Source organism: Carcharodon carcharias, chromosome 5, assembly GCF_017639515.1.
Source record: "Carcharodon carcharias isolate sCarCar2 chromosome 5, sCarCar2.pri, whole genome shotgun sequence".
NCBI lineage: Eukaryota > Metazoa > Chordata > Chondrichthyes > Lamniformes > Lamnidae > Carcharodon > Carcharodon carcharias.
In genome coordinates, this window is record NC_054471.1 from 73,712,138 (window position 1) to 73,738,874 (window position 26,737).

General features: G+C 41.6%; 2 protein-coding genes across 7 annotated transcripts in view; one reads left to right on the top strand and one right to left on the bottom strand.

Moving 5' to 3' along the window:
- LOC121277974 (katanin p60 ATPase-containing subunit A1-like) overlaps nucleotides 1–14,791 on the bottom strand; it is a 35,037-nt gene extending 20,246 nt beyond the window's left edge. For all 5 annotated transcript variants that reach the window (XM_041187914.1, XM_041187912.1, XM_041187913.1 and 2 more), the window contains exons 1-4: nucleotides 14,671–14,791; nucleotides 6,263–6,436; nucleotides 3,212–3,369; nucleotides 110–299 (exon numbers count right to left, since the gene is read on the bottom strand). In XM_041187914.1, the coding sequence (XP_041043848.1) occupies nucleotides 110–299; nucleotides 3,212–3,369; nucleotides 6,263–6,424 (510 nt within the window). In that variant the 5' untranslated portion in view covers nucleotides 6,425–6,436; nucleotides 14,671–14,791. The remainder of the gene's footprint in view (nucleotides 1–109; nucleotides 300–3,211; nucleotides 3,370–6,262; nucleotides 6,437–14,670) is intronic.
- A 105-nt stretch (nucleotides 14,792–14,896) lies between these two features.
- ppil4 (peptidylprolyl isomerase (cyclophilin)-like 4) overlaps nucleotides 14,897–26,737 on the top strand; it is a 45,130-nt gene continuing 33,289 nt past the window's right edge. Inside the window, exons 1-4 of one of the 2 annotated variants that reach the window (XM_041187763.1) lie at nucleotides 17,435–17,452; nucleotides 17,935–18,002; nucleotides 22,131–22,195; nucleotides 22,307–22,446. Coding sequence is in view for 1 of the 2 variants with exons in the window: in XM_041187761.1 (XP_041043695.1) it covers nucleotides 14,990–15,059; nucleotides 17,935–18,002; nucleotides 22,131–22,195 (203 nt within the window). In the remaining variant the exon portion in view is untranslated. Of the gene's footprint in view, nucleotides 15,060–17,434; nucleotides 17,453–17,934; nucleotides 18,003–22,130; nucleotides 22,196–22,306; nucleotides 22,447–26,737 lie in introns of those variants that run through there. The other variant, XM_041187761.1, reaches the window with a different exon arrangement.

Below are 26,737 nucleotides of genomic sequence, written 5' to 3' on the forward strand. Positions count from 1 at the left end.
CAACACTTATAAATACTGAAAGGATTAAAGACTTTCTTGTTTATAGCAATTCTATTTTCAGTATTTCACCACCCTAAAGAATTACTTATTTTAGTGGAATAGAACCTACCTTGTCCTCCTTTCCTTTGTTTTGATTTTCTTTCTTTTCCTTTCCTTTGTTTGCTCTGACTCTCTCACTGTTTCCTATTCGGGATACAGGACGGCTAGAACCTCTAACTGGAGCTCCTAGACGGTCTTTTTGAGGAGCTCTAAGGTCGTTGCAAGGAGTTGACTGTCGCTTTCTTGGATGCGGTGATGGTCTACATTCAGGGAAATGCAAATCAGTCTGCTTAGACTAAGTCAGGTAATGTTCTCTACACATGCTCAGCTGCATCTCATTGCCTAGAACTATGCAAAGATACTATAGAGATAAATGGTTTAGATCTAATCGCCAATTCAGAGACACGGTTACAAGATGACCAAGGCTGGGAAATAAAGTAGGGCAGAATGGAAAAGGAGGAGGGTTGTCTGATAATGAAGGATGACATAAGGCCAAAAAGAAAATGGATCTTGGTTCAGAAAATTAGGAAGTAGAATCAGTATGGGTGGAGGTTAGGAATAGCATGTTAGAAAACGCTGAGTAGTTTATAGGCCACTTTATATAAGTTATACTGTTGGACAGAGCATTAAACAAGAAATTATTGGAGCTTGTAGCAAAGGCAATGTAATAATTGTGCAGGGGGCTTTTGTCTTCATATAGGCTAGATGAGTTTGTACAGTGCTTTTCAGAGTTTCCTGGAGACTTACATGGCGTACACCTGCTCCTAAATCCTAATATCTTGTGGAACCAACTAAGGATAATGCTATTTTAGATCTAGTATTGTGCGATGAGCAAGGGTTAATTAGCAACGTCCTAGTAAAAGGTCCACTAGGAAATATTGATCATGGTAAAATTGAATTCCACAGTAAGTTTGAAAGCAACACAATCTAACCACAAACAAGAACCTTAAACTTAAACAGAGCCAATTATATAGGTACGATGGGAGAGCTGACTAAAGTTGATTGAGTAAATGGACTAAAAGATACGGCAATAAACAAACAGTGGGAAACATTTAAAGAAACAATTAAAAATGTTCAACAAAAATTCATTCCATTGAAAAACAAATGCTCAAGAACGATCAATCCATGGCTTACTAGGGAGGTTATGGATAACATCAAATTAAAGGAAGAGTTTTAAAAATTTGCAAAGAATAGATGCAATTCTAAGGATTGGGTGTTTTATAGAAACCAGCAATCACCAAAAAGTTGACAAAAATAGAAAAAATAGAATGAGAGTAAACTAGCGAGGAGTTATAAAAACAGACTGTACGAGCTTTGACAAGTATCTAAAAAGGAAAAAGAGGAGCGAAGGTAAACATTGGTCTCTTAGAAGCAAAGACAGGAGAAATTATCATGGGGAATGAGGAAAGGCAGAAGCATTAAACAAACATTCTCTGTCTGTCTTCATACAAGACAACTTAAGTTACTTATCAGAAATGGAGAGTAACCTAAGGGCTAATAAAGGGATGAAATTAATCAATAATCAATATCAGCAGAGAAAAAAATTAGAGAAACTCAAGGGACTAAAATCCAACAAAACCCTAGGACGTGATGGCCTAAATCCTAGGCTTCTAAAAGAGATAGCGACAGAGACGGTATGCGCTACGATTTTCCAAATTCCCTAGATTCTAGAATGGTCCCAGATTGGAGGTTAGCAATGCTATTCATAAAAGGAGAGAGAGAAAAAACAGGAGGCCAGTTAGCCTGACATCAGTCATGGGCAAAGTACTGGAATCTATTACTAAGGCAGTCGTAACAATGCACTTAGAAAAGCATAGTACAGATTAGAGCAAGTCAACATGGGCTTTACGAAAGGGAAATCCTGTTTGATGAAATAAAGAGTTTTTTGAGAATGTAACTAGTAGGGCGGATAAAGGGGAACCTGTAGATGTATTATACTTAGATTTCCAAAAAATATTCGATAAAGGGCCACACAAAAAGTTACTAATCAAGATAGGGGCCCATGAAGTTGGGGATGATATATCAGCATGGGTGGAGAATTAGTTAACAGACAGGAAGCTGAGAGGAGTGATAAACGGGGTATTTTTAAAAATGGCAGGCTGGACTAGTGGATTTTCGCAAGGATCAGTGCTGTGATCTCAGCTACCAACAATCTATATTAGTAACTTAAAAAAAAGCAGAGATTAGTGTATCTAAGTTTGCAGAGGACAGAAAGCCAGTTGGGAATGCAAGCTGAGGAGGACACAAAGAGACTGTAACAAGGTATAGACAGGTTATGGGATTGGGCAATCTTTGTGTCCGTGACACCCTGACTCCATCACTCCAAACTCCTCGTCTCCTTCCCACGGCACCTTCCCATGCAATCGCGGAAGGTGCAACACTTGCCCCTTTACCTCCTCCCTGTCCAAGGTCACAAACACTCCTTTGAGGTGAAGCAGTGCTTCACTTGCACCTCCTTCAATTTGAGGTGCTGTATTCTCTGCTCCCAATGCTTTTCTCCTCTACATTAGGGAGATTAAACGCAGACTGAGTGACTGCTTTGCAGAACACCTTTGCTCAGTCTGCAAACATGATCTAGACCTTCCTGTCACTTGCAATTTCAACACTTTATTTTGCTATCATGCCCACATGTCCATTCTTGGCTTCCCACAATGTTCCAGTGAAGCCCAACGCAAACTGGAGGAACAGCACCTCATCTCCTGATGGCTTTACAGCCTTCCGGATTTAACAATGAGTTCAACAACTTCAGGACATGAACACTCTCCTCCATTATATTCATTTTTTAATCCAATTATTTGTTTTTATTTATTTACTTATTCATTTCAAAAAAAATCCCTTTTCCCCAACACCCCCTCCCCCACAGGATCATCTGTGTTGTGCTTTCAGAGCACTGACCTTTGTTCTGCTATTAACACATCTATCTTACCTTTATGCCACAATCAGCACCGTTGTCCAGTGTCCATGACATCTTTGTCAAATTTCTTCTTAGCTCCCACCTATCCCTGACCTTCTATTTTGCTCTGCTCCCTCTTAAACAGTATAAAATTTCTACTTCTCTTTAGCTCTGAAGAAGGGTCATATGGACTCAAAATGTTAACTCTGTTTCTTTCCGCACAGATGCTGCCAGGCCTGCTGAGTTTTTCCAGCATTTTTTGTTTTTGATATTACTTACTTGCGTTCTACAGGCACAGGCAATGACCAGACTTCTAAATCACGTGCTGGTCCTTCATGTCGTACTGCTTGCAAGGGGGAACTGTCATGTTTAAAGCTGTCCAATGTTGACATAATCTCTTTGACATGCTGGCATTCTTCCGTTATCTCTTGCCATACCTTTTGAGATATACAGCAAATAGAAGTGATTCAGTTAAGGAGTTTGGATCTATGTTAAACATTTACAAATCAGGGAGTTTTCCTGCATCCTGGTCAACATCCAACCTCAACCACAATCAAAAACTGATTTAACTGGTCATTTATCTCATTTGCTGACTGTGGGGCACTGCTGCTATGTTTAACACCAACTGTATTTTGAAAAGTAATTAATTGGATGCAAAACATTTAGGAATATCTTGAGTCATGATAAAACACTGAACAAAGCCAATTCTTTATTAAAATTACAAAAATATCTGTACAGAATTCTAGAGTTTGACATTAATGCACTAAGCAACAGACATTCTTTTCTTCAGCAACATAAAATTCGAAATTCCAAGGAAATATTTGTAACATTATAGAACCATAGAAAAGTTACAGCACAAAAGGAGGCCATTCAGCTCATCTTGTCCATGCCAGCCCGAGGACACCCAGGTGCCCTTTCTAATCCCACCTTCCCGCACCCAGCCCATAGCCCTGCAGCTTACAGCGCTTAAGGTGCAGATCCAGGTACTTTTAAAAAGAGTTTAAAGTTTCTGCCTCTACCACCAACTTGGGCAGCAAATTCCAGATACCCACTACCCTCTGCGTAAAAAAAGTTCTTCCTCATGTCCCCCCTACACCTTCTGCCACTTATCTTGAATCTATGTCCCCTGGTTCTAGAATTCTCCATCAAGGGAAACTATTTTATCCTGTCCACTCCATCTATTCCCCTCATAATTTTGCACACCTCAATCAAGTCACCTCTCAGCCTTCGTTGTTCTAAGGAAAATAACCCCAGCCTATCCAATCTCTCCTCGTAGCTACACTCTTCTAACCCTGGCAACATTCTTGTAAACTTCCTCTGCACTCTTTCCAGAGCTATTACGTCCTTCCTGTAATGTGGTGACCAGAACCGCAGGCAATACTCCAGTTGTGGCCTCACCAGTGTTTTATACAATTCCAACATTATATCCTTACTTTTATATTCTATACCTCTGCCAATGAAGGAGAGCATTCCATATGCCTTCTTTACAACCTTGTCTACTTGAACTGCTGCCTTCAGGGACCTGTGTACTTGTACGCCAAGATCTCTCACATCATCTACCCCTCTTAGTATATTCCCATTTATTTTGTAATCCCTGTAACTGTTTGACCTCCCTACATGTATGACCCTACACTTCTCTATGTTAAAATCCACCTGCTACTTTACCACCCACTCCACCAACCCATCTATATCGTTTTGCAGATTACGGCTATCCTCTACACTATCCACTACTCGGCCAATCTTTGTGTCATCTGCAAATTTCTCAATTGAGCCCCCCACGTTCATGTCCAAAACGTTAATATATAACACAAACAGCAAGGGTCCCAATACCAAGCCCTGTGGAACACCACTTGAGACAACTTTCCATTCGCAACGGCAATTATAAAGACATAAAAAATGTACATTTTTAGATCTTTCGTTATCTTTTACTTTTTTGGTTACCTTTATTTGTATTTTTGTTCTGAGGCACTAACCTCTGTCCAAAGGCTGGTGGGGTTCATACCCTTCCCACAGCTGATAATCAGCTGAAGGGAGTTACCAATGAAAACTTATGACTACAGTCCCCAGAATGGTGCAGGCTAAGCGTGTGTAGTGTGCAATACATTTCAAAGCTTATCAGTGGAACTGAAAACTTCTACCATTCTGCAAAGGACTTCTGGTTTCCCAATGATTTGAAGATCTGGAGAATTATTTTTCTTCAGCTATAGCTTAATATTTTATCAGCTGTTTGTTGTATCTAGTTTAGATGTATAACATGGATGGGTGGGGACAGAGAGAGGGGATGGAGTGAGAGTGGGGAAGAGAGACATGGGGAGGGAAAGAGTGCATCAGAGAGACGAGTGCAGTTCCCCCAAACAAATTAAGTTTTGAAAGCTTCTCAGTTAAAACCAAAGGCTTTGATTATTATAACCTGTTCATTTAGAGAATAAAAACATTTTGTGTTATATGATTGACAGCATTTGCTGATTCACAGAACCGGTATTTTCTATTAGTAGCCCACCTCCTCCACCCAGTTTAGACTCAGCAAGAGATGGCTGAAAGGGTTACCCAGAATCTCCACGTCAAAGATACTAGATAAGCTGCTCTTTGACCAATACGATGCCTGGAAAGTTACATAAAGGTGGCTGAGACAAAGGTATCATTATGTGGAGTCACGGTCCTGTGTCATTTGTGACAAAGATAATGAGCCACTAAGATAAGCACATACGAGATATACTGTATTGTCTATTTAATTTTCCCACAGAAACCTTTCACAGCTGTAAACTACCTCTTAACTGATTGTGACATTTTCCCCTCTACTATTCTTCCTGTGGTGGAGGCATTTAGTTCCAGCAAAATAAAAGTATTTTAATGTACCATACACATATTTCATGCACCTTAATGTGAAAATTGAGATATTTTACAACAGAAGAATCAAATAATCACACGTAATTGAACGTAAATAATTAATTCTTCATGTCTGGGAAGATAAGCAATCAGGCAGTAAGACGAAGATGGAGGCAATTTTATCCAGGAGTAAAGACATGGCAGATCCATTGTAACATTTAAAATCACAGGTGACAACCAATGCACAGGGGCGTTTGAGAAGACCAGTAAATTAAAGATCAGCTTAAATTTTAATGTAAAATAATTTTTACGCTGAAGATGAATAGCACCTGTCATACAATTGGGTATACGTTGTTGCTGTTAAATATCACCAGCTTCCAAATGAGACATAACAAATATGAGCACAGAATCTGAAATGTTTTCATGCAGCACAGGTCACAAGACACCATCAGTCCAGTTGTGCAATTGACAACAGAAATATGAAAATAGTGGAGTGAATCTTACCTGATTCCATTTCTGCTTGTATGAAGGATCTCTGACAGAAGATAAGTACTTTTGAATCTGTTCAATTACTCCTTGATAGTACACTAATGCAGAATCATAATTCCCCAATAAGGCATATTCTCTGCCTAATTTCACATTCTCACTGATCTCCAGAAGACTCATTTTAACTTCATTCTAGAAGAACATACAGGAAGAATGTTTAAAACTTTGGGAAATGCAACCATTTTTTTTACAGGAACATAGGGTACAGTTAGAATAGTTTACTCTAACTAGCTTCACTAGATTTTAAATACAACTAGTGGACCTCCTATTGTGTCACTCTGACAGAAAAATTGCTACTTTTTTTTGAGCACATAATCTAGGCTGATACACCAGAACAGTGAGTGCAACATTTTTGTTCCTCAGAAACGAAGTTACACCAAGGTTCTATCCAGCCAAGCTCAGTGGACATTAATGATCCCACGGCAAGAATAGAGAGCCTCAATCAATGCCCTGGCTAACATTCCTCCCTCAATTAGAGAGGTTAATTTGTAATTTACCTCTTTCTATTTGTGGGTTAACAGACTAATGGTCCTCAAACTAAATGATTTAAGTGAAACATTTCAAAGTTTGGATGCTGAAAGGCATTGTACTCATGCAAGTCTTTCTTTTAGTAACTGTTTCCTGAGTTAGCCACTCTAATTCTGTGCTTCTCTCTTTCTGTTTTATTCTTTTTTTCTCAATGATTGCTACACTTTCTTTCATTGCACTGTCTTCACCTATATTTGCATACAAAGAATTGCATTGTTAGTCTCCTCACACACACACTATTTTCCTGTTGTACTCAAGTTGTCACAAGCATAAAATAGTCCTTAAAAAGCCCAATATGGAATTCAGCAGAAATCTCTACCCAGAGTGTGTTAGAATGTGGAATTAACTGCCATAAGGAGTAGTCAAGGCAAATTTAAGGGAAAACTAGATCAAAAATTTTGGCATTGACTGGCTGCTCCTTTCCTTTTGAATGTATAAATTTCTACATCATATCTATGATTGGAATCAAGGTACATAGTGTGATGGCAGCCAAAAAGTTATAAGGTCGAGAGAGAGAGAAGACAACGACATAAGGGGCCAAGCTGAGCACACCTTTTCAGCAGGATGCCGTAATTTGCATTGGCTTTCCCCACCCCATTTTTCCCAATGGTTCCATTCCAGACATTGGAATGGCCAACCCTGGCACTAAAGTCCCCCAGAAGGATACCTTTTCTTCTTTTGGATGGCAGGATTAAGGTCAGAATAGAACTTTCCTTTTGCATTTTCAACCGAGTCAGTTCGTCATGTAATGTGTCATGTCCAGGGCACAAGTGCTGATGATTGTGGTACAATGGTTAAAACGGAGCTGTAGGTGAAGTGTCACGACTCTTTCATTTTTACAATTGGGGAGTTCTGGCAGTGCATCTAAGATCCTATTCTGGATGGCAAAACTAATTCTGTGGACACGAGGGTCGCTATCATCCTTTTCTTTCCAGTAAAAGGTGGATCACCCTGCTTGTTCCTTTAGCTGCTTCTCCCAGGAAGGTGCATCTTACAAAGGGTGGCAACGTCAATCTGGAGTCTTGATAGCTCATGTGATGCGATTGCAGTTCTTCTTTCCAGATAGTCACTCTTGAGATTACCCATGAGTGTTCTATCATTCCCAGTTGCAAAACTTTAAGTTTTCTTTCTTTGACCACAAAGATGGTGATCCCACAAGGTGTGGTTCCCCAGCCAGGAGAAAGTGAGAGAGTCTATTTTTAGGGCAACTTTTCTAGCCCCCTCCCCATTTTGGATGAGCTGAGGCTATCCTGTAGAGGATTATTCAGTCACAGGTGTTGTTGCCCAAAAGACAATATGCAGGGGTACTAGAAGGCAGGGGAATGGCACTAGCTGAACTGCTCATTTGGAGAGGCAGTGCAGACATGATGGGCCAAATGGCCTCCACCTTTGTTGTAACAAGTCTGTAATTCTGTAAAGACACCTCTGTCCCAACACAGGTATCCAATGACCTTCATGCATCGGTTGCATGGTGTGCAGTTTCTTGACTAGGGACTCCCAGGTTCACAGCCTCTGCCGATTCTCCTTCACCACAGGACTTGGTGAATGGACCCCAACCGAAGCCTGCATTGTGACTTTGATTAACATGGGGAGATTGAAGCACCATTATTATCCACACAATCTTGACAGGCTGGAAGTCAGATTTCAGTGACGTTTCAAACTATGATGACCAGGACTACCATGCCACTGCAGTCTGGTTCCACCTTTGCAGCCAGTGAGATGCAATCTTCCTTCACCTATTCTACTGCTGAAGACTAAATGGATGTTACTTTGTCTGGCACCTTCCGACTGAATTTGCTGCCATGGATGGCCCTACCAGAAGCAAGGAACTCCCAGGGGCTCAAGGGATCATTGGCGTGCACAAGCCTCTCCTCCATGTCAACGTGGCAATCCACGGAGGGCCTGAAGCCATAATGAGTTAGCAAACAAAGTATTGATGCACATGGCCATGAAAACAAACTTCAGCTATCAATAATGAGTACTATTGTGAATTGTGAGGGGGCAGTGTAAACTTCAAGAGGACACAGACTGGCTGGTGAAACAGGCAGGCACATGGCAGTTAAAAAAAAAAAATGCCAAAAATTATGAAATTATACATTTTGGTAGGAAGAAACAGCTGAGGCTGAATATAAAAGTTGAATATAAAATAAATTATACATTTCTAAAGGAGTGTAGGAGCAGACGGACCTGGTGGTATGCATGCACAAATCATTGAAGGCGGCACAACAGGTTGAGAAAGTGGTTAAAAATGCATGTAAGATCCTGGGCTTTATAAATAGAGCCATAAAGTACAAAAGCAAGCAGGTTACAGTGATCTTTTATAAAACACTGGTTCAGCCTCAAAACAAAAACAGAATTACCTGGAAAAACTCAGCAGGTCTGGCAGCATCGGCGGAGAAGAAGAGTTGACGTTTCGAGTCCTCATGACCCTTCCACAGAACTGAGCGAATATAAGGAGAGGGGTGAAATATAAGTTGGTTTAAGGTTTGGGGTGGGGGGGGAGAGAGAGAAGTTGGGGGGAGTGGTGTGGTTGTAGGGACAAGCAAGCAGTGATAGGAGCAGATAATCAAAAGATGTCACAGACAAAAGAACACAGAGGTGTTGAAGGTGGTGATATTATCTAAATGAATGTGCTAATTAAGAATGGATGGTAGGGCACTCAAGGTACAGCTCTAGTGGAGGTGGGGTGGAAAGACTAGCAGGGCATAAAAGATTTAAAAATAATGGAAATAGGTGGGAAAAGAAAAATCTATATAAATTATTGAAAAAAACAAAAGGAAGGGGGAAGAAACAGAAAGGGGGTGGGGATGGAGGAGGGAGTTCAAGATCTAAAGTTGTTGAATTCAATATTCAGTCTGGAAGGCTGTAAAGTGCCTAGTCGGAAGATGAGGTGCTGTTCCTCCAATTTGCATTGGGTTTCACTGGAACAATGCAGCAAGCCAAGCACAGACATGTGGGCAAGAGAGCAGGGTGGAGTGTTAAAATGGCAAGCGACAGGGAGGTTTGAGTCATTCTTGCAGACAGACCGCAGGTGTTCTGCAAAGCGGTCGCCCAGTTTACCTTTGGTCTCTCCAATGTAGAGGAGACCACATTGGGAGCAACGAATGCAGTAGACTAAGTTGGGGGAAATGTAAGTGAAATGCTGCTTCACTTGAAAGGAGTATTTGGGCCCTTGGACGGTGAGGAGAGAGGAAGTGAAGGGGCAGGTGTTGCATCTTTTGCGTGGGCATGTGGAGGTGCCATAGGTGGGGGTTGAGGAGCAGGGAGTGATGGAGGAGTGGACCAGGGTGCCCTGGAGGGAACGATCCCTACAGAATGCCGCCGGGTGTGTGTGTGTGTGTGTGTGTGTGTGTGTGTGTGTGTGTGTGTGAAGGGAAGATGTGTTTGGTGGTGGCATCATGCTGGAGTTGGCGGAAATGGCAGAGGATGATCCTTTGAATGTGGAGGCTGGTGGGGTGATAAGTGAGGACAAGGGGGACCCTATCATGTTTCTGGGAGGGAGGGAGAAGGCGTGAGGGCATTCGTTGCTCCCAATGCGGTCTCCTCTACAATGGAGAGATCAAACGCAGACTGGGCGACCGCTTTGCAGAACACCTGCGGTCTGTCCGCAAGTATGACCCAAACCTCCCTGTCGCTTGCCATTTTAACACTCCCCCCTGCTCTCTTGCCCACATGTCTGTCCTTGGCTTGCTGCATTGTTCCAGTGAAGCCCAACGCAAACTGGAGGAACAGCACCTCATCTTCTGACTAGGCACTTTACAGCCTTCCGGACTGAATATTGAATTCAACAACTTTAGATCTTGAACTCCCTCCTCCATCCCCACCCCCTTTCTGTTTCTTCCCCCTTCCTTTTGTTTTTTTCCAATTTATATAGATTTTTCTTTTCCCACCTATTTCCATTATTTTTAAATCTTTTATGCCCCGCTAGTCTTTCCACCCCCCCCTCCACTAGAGCTGTACCTTGAGTGCCCTACCATCCATTCTTAATTAGCACATTCGTTTAAATAATATCACTACCTTCAACACCTCTGTGTTCTTTTGTCTGTGACATCTTTTGATTATCTGCTCCTATCATTGCTTGCTTGTCCCTACAACCACACCACCCCCTCAACTTCTCCTCCCCCCCACCACCACCACCACCACCTTAAACCAACTTATATTTCACCCCTCTCCTTATATTCGCTCAGTTCTGTGGAAGGGTCATGAGGACTCGAAACGTCAACTCTTTTCTTCTCTGCTGATGCTGCCAGACCTGCTGAGTTTTTCCAGGTAATTCTGTTTTTGTTTTGGATTGCCAGCATCTGCAGTTTTTTGTTTTTATCACTGATTCAGCCTCAACTGAAGTAGTGTCCAATTCTGGATACCACACTTTAGAAAAGATGTGAAGGAATTGGAGGGAGCGCAGAAAAGATTAATGACAGTGGTTCCAGGAATAAGACACTTCAGCTATGTGGATAGATTGGTGAAGCTAGGAGTGCTTTCCTTTGAGAAGGCTGAGTAGTAGATTTGATAGAGGTGTTCAAAATCATGATGAATGCGGACAGAGTAGACATGGAGAAACTGCTCCCGCTGGCACAAGAGTCGAGAACCAGAGGACACTGATTTAAGCTAGCTGGCAAAAGAAGCAACATAACATGAACCTATTTTAACGCAGTGAATGGCTAGGATCTAGAATGTATTGCCTGACAGTATGGTGAAGACAGATTCAATCATGGCTTTCAAATGGGGATTGTATAACTATGTGAAGAGAAAAGAGTTGCAGGGCTATGGGGAAAAGGAAGGGGTGAGACACTACCTGGGCTGCTCCTGCAGAGAGCTGGCATGGATACAATGGGCTGAATGGCCTCTTTCTGTGCTGTAACCATTCTATGAAGAGAAGCACAGGAACAGGAGTAGGCCATTCAGAACCTTGAGCCTCTTCCACCATTCAATCAGATCTGTTGAACTCCATTTAGTCTAATTTTGGTACAGGTGGCTATTCAGCCCATCATGTCCTTGCCAGCTCTCTGCAGGAGCAGCTCAGGTAGTATCTCACCCCTGCCTTTTCCCCATAGCCCTGCAAATCTTTTCCACTGCCCTGCTATTTCCCCACTGAGTCCATATCCCTTAATACCTTAACTTAATAAAATAGCCAATCTCAACCTTGAATATTTCAGTTGACAGAGCTTCTTAGGAGAGAGAATTTCAGATTTCCCCTAACCTAATTTTCAACTAATGAAGAACTACTTCCTGTTTTCACACAAAATAGCCTAGTTCTAATGTTAAGAGAGTGTCCTTTTGCTCTGGGCTCCCTTAACAGAAGAAATAATTTCCCCTTATCTATCCTTTTGGATCCTTACATCAACTTAAATCTGAATTAAAATCACCCTTCAACTAAACTCTAGGAAATGCAAGTCAGGTTTATGTAACTTGCCATCTAGATTACTGTCTCAAATTCCCTCTCTCAATCCCTCCACCTCTTTACTCTCTCTTCATCTTTAACTTTTGACCAATCTTTAAGTGAACCCTCTTAACAACCTCATCCATGTCTCACTGTCTAACCTTTTCTGTCTGTGCCTCAATACACTTTAAAAGCACTATAAATACTAAGCTGTTATTGAAATAAAGCAGGTATCCTTATAATAATACATTGCGCATTTCAAAAAATGACAAATCCCTTTAAGCGCTACATACTTAAATTCAAACAAAGAACACTAGGATACAAGTTCATCCAGGGTGCCATTTTCCCCAAGGCCCTAAGCTCAGATCTGTCTAGAAGTGCAAGATAAGCTCTATAGGAGAAGCAAGCACACCCATCTCTTTGATACCTGCAAGTAAATACTGTTTTCTTAAAAACATTATTAAAACACTCATGTGGTGCATTATCATAATAGTATTATCTAGTTTGATAATTTACATGGGGGGGTCCATGATTACTAATATATTTGATAATTGGTTCTTCAACCAAAGAACTTTGAGAACCTTCAACCTATGCCATGCTTCATCGTATGGCCATTGAATAAGCCATATCAGTGACTGGCGGAACAGGCTCAAGGGGTTAAATGGCCTACTCCTGTTCCTGTATGTAAATTATGCTGCTCTGTGTAAATTTCTTCCTTCACGTCATTTTCAACTACCAAAACATTGGAGCATCAACAGGAATATGTTGAACAATTGAAGTTATTTATGTACTTTTTATAATTTTTTAAAAGACACCTCTACCTCCACTCTAAGTTGTACTCAGTCAGCTTTACCCTATTGTTCCCTAGTTTGTTTCATTTCAGAACCAGATCATCACACTGATTCAGACCAGGGCAGTTTCCCCACTGTTGGCACAGTCACTCTCTTCCCCCAGATCCTGTCCTTATCATCTGAAAACTCCTTCTCATGTCAACCCCAGCTTTGGTGTAATGTCAGTCTATGCCAGTTACACACTTCTATTCATGTCATTGACACTGAACCATGATTTAAACTTTATAATTTCTTCTTTTCTCTCTATGTGCCTCTCCTTCCACTGCATGTAAACACAAAAGTATCGAGTGATGACTCTCCACAAACAACAAAGATAATACATATAAATTTGTTTGCCTTTAGTGCTGTTACTGTCCAGCTTACTTCTCTTCGGCACAATTCTTCTCAAACTGATCTTTCCCGCTTCAACCTTGCACTTGACCTTTTAGCACTCACATCTCCAGTACCCTCACCATCACATTCTCCTTTCACAGTACCTGGTAAAGCACTTTCCCACCTCATCCACTGCCATTTCTCCTGTTGGCCTTTTTATTTTGTTGCCATTCTTTTTAAAGTAACAACATTTTTCTCATATACTTCTTTTCTATCTGTATACCTTTCCTTCTCCATGGTTACGAGTCTCAAACACCTCTGTATGCACCAACATGCATCCCAACAGCAGCCCCGGTTGCACATATAACTGACTGCTTCACAACACTTCTGCTACGCTGCACAATGTTAATGCCTTGTTTTCCACGTTCCTCTCTGCTCTGCACAAAACCACAAGAACCTAGGAACAATGTCATGTGCGGTCGCATCCTTCTCATAAAGTCATAAGTCACAGTTACGAATGATTCAAATATTACAGAATGCTCAAACTACCAGAGAATAAGTGGTGAAAAATTATGATTAAAGAGTTTTAAAAATTAGCAGACATCCTGTGCCATTTTTTTCTTGACCAGTCCAGCAACATTGTTGATGCCCAATATTACTGCTCACAGCCATAAGAATTATCTCTCCTGTTTCTGTAAAACGTTTTCTACTTCCTTCCCACTCTTCAATATGCCCTTCCTCACTGTGGCAGCCACACACCTTTGTCATTCTGCTACCTGTATTATTCTGTACAACTTTCTGATGAAAGGTCAGCGACTTGAAAGGTTAACTCGTTTCTCTCCCTTCAGAAATGGTGTCTGACCTGCCGAGTGTTTTCATGTAATTTGTATTTCTGCCTCACCTTGTTAGGAGCACCCAAAGAGTGGGTGGCCAGCAGGGAATTAGGCAGTGAGAAATAAACAAGAGCGTGTAATGGGGCGAACTCCCTACCTTTTGTTTGGAGTAAATACTGGAGGTGTTCACAGTACTGATTCAAGAAGCGGAGGGTGCCACCTTCCCCTCTCTCCCCATTAAAAACTTTACGACGTAAACAGTTAAATAAAGCTCTGTAGTTTTGCAGGGCATAGAAAAAAAAGGTTCAAGCTACGGGGGTGGGGGGGGGGGGGGGGAGGTGGAGAGCGCGCGCAAGGTTGCTGAGTTTACTAACTTTTCCGGGGTCAGACACCAAAGTATTTGTTTATTTTATAACATGGTAATAGAGTACAGCGATTCTAACCGCGGTATGTTTGAGGTACCTGTTGAGGCCGAACAGTACTACGGAACGAGTCTACCGATCGAAACGATGAGTTACCGCCGCTAGAAGCTTCTGGAGGCGGCACTGAGAACCAGGTGGTGGGGGAGGGTTGTGGGGTGCAAGGCGCAGGCGCTCGGCGGGGGAGGGGAGGTTTCGCCGGGTCCGGGAGCGCAGGCGCAGGGAGCCGGGTCCGGAAGCGGGAGCGCAGGCGCCTGGGTGCAGGTAAGAGCCACGCCCTCTCCCACTTGAGCGCCGGTGAGGACTCGACGTCAGGCGACGCAATTCATCTGGCAGCCATTTTGCGTCATGCTGAAGAGAAAATGGCGGTGCTGTTAGAAACGACGGTGGGCGATTTGGTGATCGATTTGTACACGGAGGAGAGGCCTAGGGGTTAGTAGTAATTCGGAGAAGTAGTTTTCAGTGTAAGCTTCTTCGTTGTAGTTAGGCTAATACACATATCTGCGAAAATTAAAAACAGAAAATGCTGGAAAAGTTCAGCAGGCCTGGCAGCATCTGTGGAGAGAGAAACAGAGTTAATGTTTTGAGTCTGTATGACTTCTTTAGAGCTAAAGAAAAGTAGAAATGTGATGGATTTAATACTGTTTAAGAGGGGGTGGAGCAGGTGGAACGAGATAGAAGGTGACGGTTGGTGACAGCTAAGGAGAGATTGACAAAGATGTCATGACAGAAGACAAAGGGAGTGTTAATAGTGGTGAAGAGTAAAGAGGCTGATAGTGGCATAAAGGTAAGATAGCAGATGATGTTAATAGCAGAAGGGACAGCACTCTGAAAGCAAAACATAAAAACAACTGACAGATCACCCTGTGGGGGAAGCGGGGGGCTGGGTGGTAAAAGGATTAAAAAATCAAATAAATGAAAGAATAAAATACCATTTAAAATAAATAAAAATTGGAAAATAAAGGGGTCAAGTGGGAAGAGAGAGGTCATGGTCTGAAGTTGTTGAACTCAATGTTAAGTCCAGAAGGCTATAAGGTGCCTAATTGGAAGATGGGGTGCTGTTCCTCCAGTTTGTGTTGGGCTTCACTGGAACATTGCAGCAGGCCACAGACGGACATGTGGGCATGAGAACAGGATGGTGTGTTGAAATGGCAAGCAACAGGGAGGTCTGGGTCATGCTTGTGTACTGAGCAAAGATGTTCCACAAAATGGCCACCCAGTCTACGTTTAGTCTCCCCAGTGTAGAAGAGATGAGCATTGGGACCACTGAATACAGTAGACCAAGTTGAAGGCATGCAAATGAAGCGCTGTTTCATCTGAAAGGAGTGCAAAAAATATATTGTTCTTTAAAGGCAAGGGGGAGAAATCTTCTCTCAACTGCCCAGTAAGAAAGCTTTGTAACTCCACACTTTTCATGACCTCAAGGTGTCCCATAACACTTTACAGCCAACTAAATACTTTTTGAAGTGCAGTTACTGTTCTAATGTAGGAAACGTGGCAGCAAATTTACAAACAGCTAACTCATCTCACAAACAACAATAGGATTATCTGTTTTGGTGTTGTTAGTTGAGGGATAAATATTGTATAAATTTGTAAACATAAATGAAGAAAGACAAGCTATATCAATGGGTTTGTTTACGGGACCGATTGTATGGTTGCTAAATTTGCTGATGACAAAAAGATAGGTAACAGAGTAAGTTGTGAAGAGGATATAATTCTGCAAAGGGGTATAGATAGATTAAGTGAGTGGGTTAAAACATTGGCAGATGGAGTATGATGGGGGGGGAAAATGTGAACTTTTCCACTTTGGCAAAAGGAATAGAAAAGCAGCATATTATTTAAATGGTGATAGGAAGGATCTGGGTATCCTGGCACATAAATCACAAAATGTTAATATGCAGGTACAGCAAGTGATTAGGAAGGCAAATGGAATGTTGGTATTTATTGCAAGGTAGAATGGAATATATAAGTAGGGATGTTTTGCTGTACAGTTGTACAGGGTTTGGTGACGCCACATCTAGAGAACTGTTCATAGTTTTAGTCTCTTTATTTAGGAAAGGACATTATTGCATTAGAAGCAGTTCAGAGAAGGCTCATTTGATTGATTCCTGGTCCGGTGGTGGTGGGTGTGGGTGGCAGGGGTGTTATCTAATGAGGAAAAGTTGGACAGGTTGGGTTGATCCACTGGAGATTAGAAGAATGAGAGGTGATCTTATTGAAACATGTGATCTTATTGAAACATATTAAAATCCTGAGGCGATTTGACAGGGTGCATGCCAGAAGAATGTTTCTCCTTGTGGGAGAAACTAGAACTAGGGGACACAGTTTAAAAATGCGAGGTCTCTTATTAAGAGAAATGAGAAATTTTTTTCTCAAGGGGGTTGTGAATCTGTGAAAGTCCTCTTCCCTAGAGAACAGTGGAGGCAGGGTCATTGAATATTTTTAAGGCAGCAGTAGGTAGATTCTTGACTAACCAGGGAATCAAAAGGTATCGGGGGTAGGCAGTACAATGGAGTTGAGGCCACAAGGGCCACCATCAGACCAACCATGACCTTATCGAATGACAGAGCAGGCTTAAGGAGCCGAATGGCCTACTCCTAATTCATATGTATATAGGACACTGGGGAAGGCGTCCCTGATATTCAAAATAATGCTCACTTTCACATCCACTTGAAAGGGCAGACAGGGACTCAGTTTGATATCTCATCTGATAGATGGCACTGTAACAGTGCAGCACTCCCTCAGTGCCATGTTGCAGTGTCAGTCTGGAATTTGTACTCAAGTCTCTGGAGTGGGACTTGAACTCACAATCTTCTGACTCCCAGGTAAGAGAATGAGAGTCACCGTGTTAAAAAACACTGGAGATTTATGTGTTTTTGTTTAATTGAATCTGCCCTAAATCGTTTTACACTAGTAAGCATGTTTAAAGCTGACCTTGAAGGCATCCTGATTCCCTTGATGCATAATCATGCAATTAAAAACTTAGCTGCTTAGATTTCTGTAGTGCTCCTTATGTGGAGAGCCTGTCTCAACGAAGTGGGGGGAGTCAATAAAGGCCAATACCAAGCAAGAAAAGGGGGCTGGGCAAAAGCATGATCACAGAGAAGGGTTTTAAGGAGGATTTGAAAACATGGAGGGAAGTTGAGGAACGAGGGGAACCTGAAAACTGAATTACATGGATGAAAGGCCAATCATAATAAAAAGAGAAATGCTGAAACAGCAATAACAATCTCATGCTATGTCCTATTTAACCGGAAAGAATTTTTGGGGTTAAGTTTTACATACAGTATGTCTTTTTTGTTTGTAGCCTGTTTGAATTTTCTGAAGCTTTGTAAGATCAAGTATTATAACTTCTGCCTCATCCACAGTGTTCAGGTGAGTTTCCATTTGTTTTCAGCATCTTTAAACCTTGTAAATTCTCCTAAAAATGAAAAGGGCAAAGAAAATGATCTACACAATTGCTTGATCTGGTATTTTATGACTTGTTATGTAACTTTAAAAGACTGGAGAACTGGATGGTGCAATATAATGGCATGTCAATATTATGATTTCAGTGTGAAATTACTGAACCTTGTGAACTACACAATTTGACAAAGCATATGGTGTGAGTGTCAAATGCTCTGTACATTTGAACTGTGGAGAACACTTAGTATAAAGATTTTAACTGTGGCTGTGTTTGGAGAGAGCATTTTGAACTGTATAAAAAGAGGTTGAAATACTCGATTACATTACTGATGGTGATAACTGTGGGAGCATTTTAAAATGATTGATTAAGAATGCCACACGGGAACCGCATTGACATGGCATTATAGCATATTGAAAGTGACACTTAAATAGAAGCAATGGCAATCAACACCTTGTTCTTTTACTTCTGAATCATGGTTTTATATACAGCAAAGTCTGTTCCCCTTGCCCTCCCTCTTGAATTAATTGTCCTCCTTTCCTCTCTCAAACTCTGCAACCCATATACATTGCTCGAAACACTTTCGGATTTCCTCAGTCAGCCCAGCCTCAGCCCCATTTCACATTCGAGTTTAACCGCATCTCAGTATCTGAATGTTAACCTGGGAGAAATTGTCAGATCAGAGGTCCAAAGAGCCATCAAGAGCCTGAAGAACAAAAAGGCACCTGAGATCAATGAGATGCCAGCATGGCTACTGAAACATGTGTTATGATTGGGATCAGAGGCGTGTGCAGTTTATCTAGCCCCACTACTCCACAGGTCGTACCATTAGTGTAAATGTTTAATTCACTTACCAAAATGGCTGGTTATTTATCTTCACTACTGTTAGACCCAGAATAAGAGAGACTTTAACCAGGCTTCTTTCGATAAACTCAGAATGATTGATTTATCATAAAACAAAACTTTTTTTAAGACAAGTTCCAAGAACTGGTTAACACACAATTGGAAGTGTAACTATCTATCCCTTTTAAAACTCCCACATGCGTGCGCGTGCACACACACACAAACAATGGACAAACAAATAGAGTCTCTGCAGAGATGGGCGGTTGAGGGAAAAACTTCTATAAAAAGCATAAAGATGGCAGGGTTTTGATGCTGTTGATCTGGTGCTCCTTCTTGCGAGGAAACTAATCCCAGGCAATGTCTGGAACCAGCTTCTTACCAGTGGAGTTTCAGTGTGGAGGAAAATAGATAAAAACAAGATACTGTGGATGCTGGAAATCTGAAACAAAAACAGAAAATGCTGGAAAAACTCAGCAGGTCTGATAGCATCTGTGGAGAAAGAAAAACAAAGTTAACATTTCGAGTCTGTATGACCCTTCTTCAGACCCTTCTCTGAAGAAGGGTCATATGGACTTGAAAGGTTAACTTCGTTTTTCTCTCTCCACAGATGCTGTCAGACCTGCTGAGTTCCAGCGTTTTCTGTTTTTGTTGGAGGAAAATAGAGCTGGATCAGTCCTTCTCGTCTCCACCTCTCAAGTTTCCAAATACAGACAAGTTCCTCTGAGATGAGGATTAATTGCTGGATACTGATAACCAAATTGGGTTTCAAGCAAGACAAGGAGAGCGTAGGCTGGGCAGCTTTACACCTCAGTTCATTCCCAACTGAGGTCTAAACAAGGAGTTCAAAATATAAAGCTCCTTCATCAGGTGATTTCCAGTAAATCACCAGGCCTTTAAAACAGCTTTCTCCCAGCCCCCGCCCAACATCAATTAAAGTGATTGCAGTTCAAATAAACAAATAGCTCTCCTCCGTATTTGGTCATTTAGCTGATGTCATGTGATTCCTTGGAAAAGGCATGCATTCTCCAATCCAAGATCAACTTATGTCATTTAAAAAAAAATCCAGGTCAGCTCCCAAGTGTCTAAATAATGCAATGTCCTTCCAAATTTTAAAAGAAAATATAGTTCTTGTAGATATGGTTCTAACACAGGGCAAATACATCATCACAACAGAGCTCATGGACCTGTTCAACAAGATTTGGATTACAGTGGATGTCCCGTCTGACTGGAGTTGAAGGGTAATTGTCAAGCTGCCGAAGAAAGGGAACCTCAGCGACTGCAACAACTGGAGGGGCATAACACTGCTGTCAGTAACTGGCAAGGTCTTCACGATGCTCCTCAACAGATTGAAGTACATGGTACACATCGTGAAGAACGGACAAGTTTCCGGGTGGCAGATCATACTGTGAGAAATTCATTACACTCAGAAACATCATAGACCAGAGCCTCAAGTATCAGAAGCCACTTGTAATCAACTTCATTGATTTCAAGAAGGCTTTTGATAGCATCCATCAGCGATTACTCTGGTTTATTGCAAGACAGTATGGCACCCCGTCGCAGTATATTAACAACTTCAAAGCCTTTTACCACCACTCCAGCTGCTGCGTCAAGAACAGCATGAGCACCATGGACTCCATCATCACAGGAATATGGCAAGGCTGCATACTCTTCCCAATTCTTTTCCTCTTGGTTATTGATCTTATCGTGAGGAAAGTGATGGTGGATGCAGACTTTGGCATCCTGTGGCAACACCGCCAGTAGATGGACCTGGATTTCGCAGAATACATTGCCTTGCTGGCCGAAGAATTGCACGCTTCCAAGACATGATTATCAGTTTTGAGAATAGGTGCGCCAAGGTTAGTCTACAAATCAGCTGCGAGAAGACCAAGACAGTGATCGCTGGATGGCAACAAGGGCTTCCCAACACTATCAGCCAACAGAACATAAAGGACATCAGCCACTTCCCTTACCTAGGAAGCAACATCTCCAGGGAGGGTGATGGAAAGTTTGCCATCCACATAAGAGTTGGCAAAGCAGCATTGGTCTTCCAGCGGCTCCACATGGTCTGGGCATACAACACCGTCTGACTAAGACTGGCAGGACCACAAATTTTGCCTCCCAGATGTATGCTTCATGAGAGTGGCATTAGAATGGACACCACCAGATGGAAAAAGAAGACGGGGCCAGTCAAAGAAGACCTGTCAAAGTAGATTTAAGGAGGGCCTTCAAGAATGGGACACCACCTTGGCTGGAGTGAAAGAAATTATGATGGTCCGGTGACAGAGTTTTGCTGCCCATTGTTCTGCACAAGACTGGAGTGTCTAAGTATACATTGCTTGCCTTCGACTTATCTTTGGTTGCTTCCTTGTATCTTTTCACTCATTGAAAGATCACACCACGTTGGCCAAGAGCTAATGGAGAAGTTGCATACCTTGAAAAAAGTGATTCATACAGCTATAGCTGAGAGCAAGTTGTGGAAGCAAGAGCTGTATTGTTTTCTTCACAATTACACGCCCCCTTCCCTTCCCTTTAATGTCATTTGTTCCTTATATCGACCCTGAAAAAGCACTTGCCCCAGCTTCCTTAAAATTGTATTCTTAAATTCCCAACTGCTTAGCCTTTGGCTCCCCCATTTACTATGATACCTCTACAGTGGTTGATTTGCTCAAGTACTCCTTTACCCTCTTTTAATGCCCTTGTTATATTCTGGTTGTTCCCTTCCATATGGCCTTTAATGTTTGCTACATTAAGTACAAGGGGTGAAAACTGAGCATACCTAGTGCACTGGCTTAGCCATTGTGAATCTGACTTGATAATATCAAGTATAAGAAGTCTTTTACCATTCTGTCAAAACTGCCCGTTACTCGGGTCATCCCAGAGAGCAATAACTCCCAAGTTCCTTTTCACTATTACCGACAACCACCTTAAAACACTCTCCAACTGCCATTTGCTCATCTCTAACAAGTGCTCATGGATTTTTTTCATCAAAACTGAGAAGATTCATTCAGTTACCTTTGCTGTTGGGATGCTCAGGTGCAGAGTTACAGAAAATATGCACAAGAGTGGACACAAAAGGGCTTTTCTCTTACTCAGGAAGTTAAAGGAAGAGGTGAAATGTGGGTGTCTAGATTGAATTAGTAGGTAGAATGTGGACGTGATTTGAAGTTTTGGTTTAATTTTGATCAAAAAAGAATTCCTAAAATATGACTTTCATACTGTGAATATCTGGTCACTTCATTTATTTTGTTTTGTAACAGAGGGACTTTGTTATACAGACTGGTGACCCAACTGGAAGTGGTCGTGGAGGAGAATCCATTTTTTGGTTGGTACCCCTTAAGTATTGTTATGATCCCCAGCTGAGGTTACCATTGGACAAGCCTGATCCCAGGGTGGTACTCAGTTAATAGATCCTAACTTTTATTTGTTTGTTTAGATACGTGGAGAGGGGATACTGAACAGAGTCACTGGAGTCAGCTGACGAACATTTAACAAAAACATGAAAAGTTTATCAAACAAGAAAAGATGAACTATATTACAATACTCCTCCACCTGCAACTATACCTTTACAGATTTGTAAGGATAACACAAGTTACAACAGCTATCTTATACTGTAGTGTTCACAGTAAGCCATGTACCAATAGACACCCCGTGGTCTGGCACACCACACTCTGAAACCAAGTGACAGATACAACTCCAAACAGATGCTATGGATCTCTCTTCAATTCCCGCACCCCACCCCCCCAGACGCTTGTTACACCATGAGCCAACCGGTCTCACTGAACTCCGTCTTTCACACAAGGGTTTCCAATCTCCACTCTCCAAGAACTCACTTTAGGATCTTCTCCGAAACCGACACTTTCTTTCAGGTACCTTCCGCAAGTGTTCACCACCAGGGTTTCAAACTCTCCTAGTGTTCCTCTCCCTGGGTCACCACATGCATTCAAACTTCCTTCCACACACTCTGTCACTGACTCAGCTGTCAACAGTACACACTACTTCACATCCGCATAGCAAAGAGTTACAGACCTTTGCTTGCCTCTTTGGACCTTGTGACTTCTCACAAGCCTTTATATCGCTTTGACTCTGCTTCCTGCAGCTTGAAGCTTGGGGCCTTTCTCTGCCCCTCACTCTTAACTTCACTTAATAAGACCTTTTCCAGATTCCTGTTCATCCTTTGACTAGAAGGTGTGCTTGGGACTTTCTCCTGTTTCCACACCTCTGGATTTGTGGGGACTTTCTTCTTTAGCTTGGGATTGGCTATCTGTCCCATTTTCCAATCTCTCTGACAGCTACTTTCAACCAACTTTAGCTTTGGATTGGCTGTCTGCCCCTTCTGGGTTGCTTCTGCTTGGCAGCTACTCTTAACTAAACTCAAAACTGCTGTTTCTAATTTTTTCTGTCTCTCTCTCTCTGTGAGGGACCTGCCTCCCTGGACCCCTGTTGCTAGGCAACAGCTTAGTTTTTCTACTCTTGTATTTGCTTAACTTTTATAGTCGTAAACTCTCATTAGAAATGCAGGCATTTTTTAAAGTGAAACTAAAACTCAACTTGACCTTTTCTTAACAAACAGATACAGAAATACAAATCAAACTTAAACATTAAAGCTAAAACCCATTCCTAACACCCACAAATACATATATAACTTAAATTATCTCTATTTCCTAACAGTATTTTAATTAAACCAGTGGCTGAATCATATTTCTGAAAAAGCAATTATATAGGCCATTAATCAGAATCCTGCTTTATTGCACCACCAGCATTTCCTGCAGTTTAAATCCAATAAAGTTTCAGTAGCTTCATTGCAAACCTCACTGAGGATAGCAGCTTGGCTGCAGGTAGCATTCTTGCCTCTAGTTATGGGTTTCAGCACAACTCCAGGTACACAGTCTTGCCTGATACTCCAGTGAAGTATTAAGAAAGTGCACTATTATTTCGGGTATTCTCTTCCAAATGATAAGCCAACCACTGCACTGTCTGTTAGTGTGGTAGATATAAAAGATGCCACAGTACTATGAAAAAAACATGAGTTCTTTTGGTGTCCTGCCCAACACTCCATTTGTAAGACACCATCAACAACAACAACTTATATAGCTCCTTTGACATAATAAATGACCCGAGCACTTACAGGAATGTTAATCACCAAAAACAGTTTAACTGGATGTTAATCTCCTTGCAGTTTATGGGGCCTTTTTGTGTGCAAATTGGCTGCCAAGGAACAAGACTGTACTTCAACATAATTGGACTGCAGATAAATAAAAATTCAAAATGGGGAAGTCTGGCACAGCATAATAAAAAAAGAAAAGTTGTAAAGATGTCTGGACAGCATCAGAGGAAAATAATAGACTGGGAGTCCTACAATTAGGTGGGCATCTGGTCAATGAAGTCAAGGGCAAAGTGTGGCGAACTTAAATTCAAAATAGAGCATATCACTCTAGGAGATTGTACACAAATATCTTTCCTCATTCTTTAAGGTTCTGTAATTTACTTGTACCTTTATTTTGGTTTTTGACAAGACAAAACGTTGGCAGACTGTAGATTCAGTGTGGTGGTGGTGGTGGGGGGGGGGGGAGGGGGTGGGTGGGGGGGGGAGGGGGTGGGTGGGGGGGAGGGGGTGGGTGGGGTGGGTGGGGGGGGAGGGGGTGGGTGGGGTGGGGGGTTGGGGGGGGAGGGGTGGGGTGGGGGGGAGGGGGTGTGGAGTGGGGGGGGGAGGGAGGAGTGGGGTGGGGGGGAGAGGGGGGAGGGGTGAGGGGGGGGGGGGGGGAGAGAGAGAGAGAGAGAGAGAGAGAGAGAGGACTTATTAAGAAAGCAATATTTAACAACCAGGCAATAGTTTACAAGTTGCACAGGGTCTTTACTCTCTGGAGCAGCTTGGACACAGTACGACATTAGTTCTGATTTGGTCTGATTTCTTCTGTTTCTTGTCTTCTCTTATCTTCTTTCTTCTATGAACCTGTACAACTGTGTACTGGATCCTTTTGAAAATCCCTTTTTATCCCTCTCTATCTTTGGTATCCAGGAGTTCTACCATATTTGGTAAAAGCAATTGACCTGCACCATTCATAACTTGATCAATACGCCATGTACAGTTACATCAATAGACCATCAATACACCATTCACAGTTACATCAATAGACCATCAATACACCATTCACAGTTACATCAATTGTACCATCGATACACCATTGACAGTTACATCATTTAGACCATTGATACACCTTTGACAGTTACATCAATTAGACCATTGATACACCATTGACAGTTACATCAATTAGACCATGGATACATCATTCACAGTTACATCAATTAAACCATTGATACACCATTCACAGTTACATCAATTAAACCATTGATAGACCATTGACAGTTACATCAATTAGACCATGGATACACCATTCTCAGTTACATCAATTAGATCATCAATACACCATTGACAGTTATATCAATTAGACCACCAATACACCATTCACAGTTACATCAATTAGACCATCAATATACCATTCACAGTTACATCAATTACATCATCAATACACAGTTCACAGTTACATCAACAAAACCATCGATACACCATTCACAGTTACATCAATGCACCATTCGCAGTTACATCAATTACATCATCAATAGACCATCAATACACCATTCACAGTTTCATCAATTAGACCATCGATATGCCATTCACAGTTACATCAGTTAAACCATCAATACACCATTCACAGTTACTTCAGTGAACCATGAATACATTATCAATAGCTATCTCTTGAACTACAATTAACAAAGGCTAAGGCATGCAGACAGTTTGGAGTCTAAATTGTTTTTCTTTAATATCTTTGGTAACACCATTACAATCAGTTTAGCAATACAACCAAAAATATGCAAATTGCCTAGTCATTTTGGATTGTTTTCTGTCTGTTATCTACTACACAATTAGTAGTATGCTATTTAAATGGAGAGAAATTGCAGAACTCTGTAATACAGAGGGATCTGGGTATCACAAGAATCATAGAAAGTTAGAATGCAGCTACAGCAAATGATTAGGAAGGCAAATGGAATGTAGGCACTTATTGTAGGGGAATGGAATATGAAAGTAGGGAAGTTTTACTGCAGCTGTACAGGGCATTTGTGAGACCACATCTGGAATATTATGTACAGTTTTGGTCTCCTTATTTGAAAAAAGATATAACTGTGTTAGAAGCAGTTCAGAGAGGATTCACTCAACTCCTTCCTGGGATGGGGGGCTTACCTTATGAGAGAGGTTAGACAGGTTGGGCCTATACCCATTGGAGTTTAGAAGAATGAGAGGTGGTCTTATTGAAACATATAAGATCTTGAGGGGATTTGGCAGACAGACTGAGAGGATGATTCCATTAGTGGGAGAGATTAGAACCAGGGGACACAGTTTAAGAATGAGGTCTACTGTTTAAGGCGGAGGTGAAGTGAAATATTTTCTCTCAAAGGGTAGTTAATATGTGGAATTCTCTTCCCAGAAAGCAGTGGAGGCTGGGCCATTGAATTTTTTCAAAGCAGAGTTTAGCAGATTTTTGATACACAAGGGAGTCAAAGGTTATGCGGCTAGATAGCAAAGTGGAGTTGAGATACAATATGATCTTATTGAATGGCGGAGCTGGCTCGAAGGGCTGAATGGCCTACTCCTAAATCCTATGTTCCTATGTTATTTTTAAACTGTACATTTCACAGACATACTCATCATTTTAAATTGTTTTAATATCCATTTAATCATTTTGAATTGTCCTAACTCCTTACCCTTTGTCTCTATAAATGTCTAGTTTCATACAATGTTATCCCTAACCATTGCATGGCATCCTTTATTTACACCTAATCTAATCAAAGGAAACAGCTCTTCACATAT